This window comes from Diceros bicornis, chromosome 1 (genome assembly GCF_020826845.1).
Source record: "Diceros bicornis minor isolate mBicDic1 chromosome 1, mDicBic1.mat.cur, whole genome shotgun sequence".
Taxonomy (NCBI): Eukaryota; Metazoa; Chordata; class Mammalia; order Perissodactyla; family Rhinocerotidae; genus Diceros; species Diceros bicornis.
The window spans coordinates 87,009,511-87,014,219 of record NC_080740.1 but is presented as its reverse complement, the minus strand read 5'-3'; the positions used below and the strand labels follow the sequence as shown (position 1 = coordinate 87,014,219).

Here is a 4,709-nt window from a genome sequence, read left to right as displayed (position 1 = left end):
TCATCTCTCTGGGAGGAGACTGGCAGTGACTGGCGCCCCCTGGAGGTGTGTGTGTATAACTTGCACTACTGTAGGAGGTGGCCACTCTCCACCTGGCAACCACCCACCTTGCCTTTCTGCTTGACTCACCCAGGAGCCCCCAGGGTCTGGGCTCCTGGGGAAGGGGGGACTACTGGGGCATGACTGGCCCTATAGTCAAGCCAAACAGAAACCCGAAATATTCCCCTCCTGCCATCACCCCAGCAAACTCTCTCCCCCATGCTTTCCTTATTCAGAGTCTTCCCAGTCAGAGACATCTTCAGTAATAAAGCCTTTAAGACTCCTGGAAATAACTCCCCTCCCCCAGCTCCCCATTCAATCCTTCACTCTCCCACTCTGTTTCAGTTGCTGAGGAACTTTTCTTCAAATCCCAGATCCATCCAACGCAGCCCAGACGCCAGATTCGGAGAATGGGGTCCTTCCCTGTGCATGCGTGGTAGTGGGGTTTTCGGGCTAATACTATGGAAAAATCTCAGGCTGCAGGAGCAAAAGGAGAGCCTTCCAAATGCGTCGCGGCCCCTTTAAAAAGCTGAGCAGGATTCTTTTTTTTTTTTTTAGAGCCGTATGACTATATTAGGTGACACGAAACTGCTCATCGCTCCTGTCAACGCGGCCCCTGGCCCAATGGCAGGCTGAATCCCCCTCCTCCGGCCTGGTCCCGCCTCTCCTGCCCCTTGTGCTCCGCACTACCTGCCGCCCGGCCACATCCCGAGCAGGAAGGCGGGTGCGCGGGCGAGCGGCGGGCACCATGCGGGGAGGCTGCCAGGGGCCGTGGGCAGCGCCTCTCTCTGCCGCCCACCTGGCGCTGTGAGAAGCACGCTGCCACCATGTTCCCCAGCCCTGCGCTCACGCCCACGCCTTTCTCGGTCAAAGACATACTGAACCTGGAGCAGCAGCAGCGCAGCCTGGCCGCCGGGGAGCTCTCGGCGCGCCTGGAGGCCACCCTGGCGCCCGCCTCCTGCATGCTGGCCGCCTTCAAGCCCGAGGCCTACGCGGGGCCGGAGGCCGCGGCGCCTGGCCTCCCCGACCTGCGCGCCGAGCTGGGCCCCGCGCCTTCGCCTGCCAAGTGCGCGCCTGCCTTCCCGGCCGCCCCGGCCTTCTATCCGCGTGCCTATGGCGACCCCGACCCTGCCAAGGACCCTCGAGGCGATAAGAAAGGTGAGGAGGAAACAGAAGCTCCTTCTCCACTGTGGGGTCGCTTTCGTCCCCAAACCCCGCCGCCAAGAAACTCTGGCCTGGGTAGAGGAGACGCGAGTGCCTGGGCGGAGGGCCGAGTGCAGGGGGCTCAGAGTCTGAGAAGTGAGGTTGTCGCTAGGGCCCTCGCGCCCTGCGTCCAATCGGAGGTTTAGAGGAAAGGCAGGACTGAGATGATCAGAAACAAGAGACAAAAGGAAAAAAATTTTTTCGGCCTAACAAAGCCCCAGGCAGCGGCAGCCCTGCTCCTGGATCTGTTATGAAGTTGAGCGATTGGTTTGTGGTAGGCAGAACAGGGAAAGAAAGAGATATTCTCTATATCAAAAGTTTTTTTAAAAAAAAATATCTTTTGGATCTAAGGGTCTCTTGAGTATCTGAGGAAAACCGCTGAACAGAAATTAAAATACTGCACAGCAGTCCTGCTTTGGCGCACAACTGGAGGAGGGTCCAGGACCTTCTGTAGCCCACCTGTAACCCGGATTTCTGGGGCCTTTCCTCCTTTGCGCCAGGAGAGTGAAATCTTTGGGAACAAGAGTCTTGACTTAGGGATTCTGCGCACTCTCAGGAATCTGACTTAGCTTTATGTTTCCAGCACAATGTCGGGAGACGGCCAGGGCCTAGTTCTCTCCGGGAAAAGGTTAGAAAATGCCGCGCGGGGCAATGGAGGAGATGACTGGGGAAGGTGGCTGGATCGCCGCGCACGCCATGCCAAGGTCCGGGGGCAGGCTGGCCCAGCCGCGGAAAGGGGCGCGTTGGGGAGACGGCGGCCCAAAGCGGGTTGCGCGCGAACCCGGGGAGGCCGGGGCGCCGGGCGAAGGGCCGCTGTGAGCCCCGAAAGGATCTTTCTGTGAGCTTAGAAAGGTTTGTCTAGGAGCAGAGAGAAGGCCCCGGAACAGCTGCCGGCTGGGACGGCGAGCTGAATTGGTCGCTATCAATTCGAATCCAACTCGAGCACGCGGGCAGGGCAGGTTCTGAGGCCACCCGTGGCTTCTTGGGCTCTGCGAAAACTCCGCGGCGGCTGCGCGGGAGCCTTCGATCACCAAAACAACACCCCTTGGCCTTCTGGTTTTCGGTTCCATAACTTTGAGACAATGTGACCGACCCTGGGGTGAGGCCTCAGTCTCCCTTCATTTAACTTCTCCAACCAAAGTAGCCCTAATCTAATTCACCCCAGCGCATCATTTGGTTTTATTTTCTTTCAGCCTGAAATCTTAAGTCACTATCCATCTCCTTCACCAGAATGTGAACTACCCGAGGGCAAGGACCTCTCTTGTTTTGTCTTCCAGTGCCTAGAGCCGTGCCCGGCACATAGTAGACTTTCAACAAATGCCGACTGTCGAGAGGACACCGAGCGGTCCACGGCGCCCGGTGCACTCGGCAGGGCGAGCCGCAGCCAAGCTGGGCGCTCCAGGCAGTACAGGGTGGCTCGCACTAGGGCCCATTAGCCGGCGGGCGCTCCGCGGGTCAGGCCGCTCTGACCCAGCGTCTCTCTGCCTCTCTGTTCCCCCTCAGAGTTGTGCGCGCTGCAGAAGGCGGTGGAGCTGGAGAAGCCGGAGGCAGACAGCGCCGAGCGACCGCGGGCGCGACGGCGGAGGAAGCCGCGCGTGCTCTTTTCTCAGGCTCAGGTCTATGAGCTGGAGCGGCGCTTCAAGCAGCAGCGGTACCTGTCGGCTCCCGAGCGCGACCAGCTGGCCAGCGTGCTGAAACTCACGTCCACGCAGGTCAAGATCTGGTTCCAGAACCGGCGCTACAAATGCAAGCGGCAGCGGCAGGACCAGACTCTGGAGCTAGTGGGGCTGCCCCCGCCGCCGCCGCCGGCCCGCAGGATCGCGGTGCCAGTGCTGGTGCGCGATGGCAAGCCGTGCCTGGGGGACTCCGCGCCCTACGCGCCAGCCTACGGCGTGGGCCTCAACGCCTACGGCTATAACGCTTACCCCGCCTATCCGGGTTACGGTGGCGCGGCCTGCAGCCCTGGCTACAGCTGCGCCGCTGCTTACCCGGCCGGGCCACCCCCGGCTCAGTCGGCTACGGCCGCTGCCAACAACAACTTCGTGAACTTCGGCGTCGGGGACTTGAACGCAGTGCAGAGCCCCGGGATTCCGCAGGGCAACTCGGGAGTGTCCACGCTGCACGGTATCCGAGCCTGGTAGGGAAGGGACCTGCCTGGGGCGCCCCCGACCGATCCCACCTCTAGAGAGGGGCACCGACTCCCGGGGGGAGGGAGGTCTCCGACACGTCTCTGCGTCCCTCGGATTTCGCATTCACTTCCGCAGAGGCCTCGGAGCCTTTTCTGCGCCCTGCGCCTTTGTTCCGGCGCGCGGGAGTGTTTGTGGCCGAGTTTACGCAACTTGCGGGTGAAAGATCCCGCAGCTTGGTGCCTTAGCCGTCGGCCCCGGATCGCCTTCCGATGCCCACGGGCACCCCCATCCGGCCAAACACCGGCCAGTTGGGACCGGGAGCCCCAGCGCGCTGGGCCTAAGATCCGGCCGCCTTTCCCCAAGCCTGGGCCCGGCGCCCGGGCCCTTGCTGCCTTGCCGCCGCCCACCCACCCGTATTTATGTTTTTACCTGTTGCTGTAAGAAACGAGAATCCCTTTCCCATTAAAGAGAGTGCGCCCATCCCGCATGTGTGCTTCTTTCAGCTCGCGGCGCGGCAGATGCAGCTTCAGAGGCGGAGGCGGCCTGCCGGCTGGTCTTGACTCACAGGCAAAGGCAGTCACTGAGCAAATTGATAGGAATAATAATAAACCCCGCTGGGTCTTGGTTAGGCACTTTCTGGGATTGTCTCGTGTCCTCTTTAATAACTCCAAAAAGGAGGTCCTATTTTCAAGTTTAGCTGACTGAGGCGTGGAGAGGTTTAATAACTTGCCTGTGAGCAAATAGCCAGGACTGGTAGAACTGATCCCGGGTCACACTTCAAAGACGGAGGGCATTTGCCCAGAACTCCCGACCTCACCTCCTTGAACCCTGCTATGTGCCAGGCACTGTTCCAGGTGCTGGGCAGTAAGTGGAGAGCAAAGGGGCCTGGGCATGCAATGGAGCACACTGTGACTTGTCTCACTTGGAGGACCACCTAAGCCCGTTTTACAGGTGGAATAGTGGAACCAAACCTCTTGTCAAGCTTTCCTGAACTGCCCAGCCCAGTCGGGATGGAAGAGGGCATGGAGTCCAGTCACCCAGGCCTCACTAGCTGCTCAGCTCAACGGGGCTGAGCGCAGGGCCTGCGGACCTTGCTCACCTCCTGCTGTGGCTAGGCCACCTGAATCCTGGAGGTCAGGGAACTCCCTCGCCACCCCACCCCCCACGGCGTCCTCTCCTCTCAGCGTTTAACGAATTTCGCCATAGTCCTGACCAATGAAAGGTGTTGTACAAGTTTTGCAGACGAGAATACTGAGGGTCGGCAAAATCAAGCTAAAAACCTGCTCGCTGTGGGACTTCTGGCCGCCCGCCTCCGTCTTTCCGTCTGTAAAATGATGA

At 60.2% G+C, this 4,709-nt stretch overlaps 1 protein-coding gene across 1 annotated transcript; it reads left to right on the top strand.

The window, feature by feature from the left end:
• Positions 1-752: 752 nt before the first annotated feature.
• Positions 753-3,852, top strand: NKX2-5 (NK2 homeobox 5). The gene is made up of 2 exons (XM_058546223.1): positions 753-1,197; positions 2,746-3,852. Exons 1-2 carry the CDS (start codon positions 867-869, stop codon positions 3,381-3,383), a joined length of 969 nt encoding a protein of 322 aa, XP_058402206.1. The 5' UTR covers positions 753-866; the 3' UTR covers positions 3,384-3,852.
• The last annotated feature ends 857 nt before the right edge of the window (positions 3,853-4,709 follow it).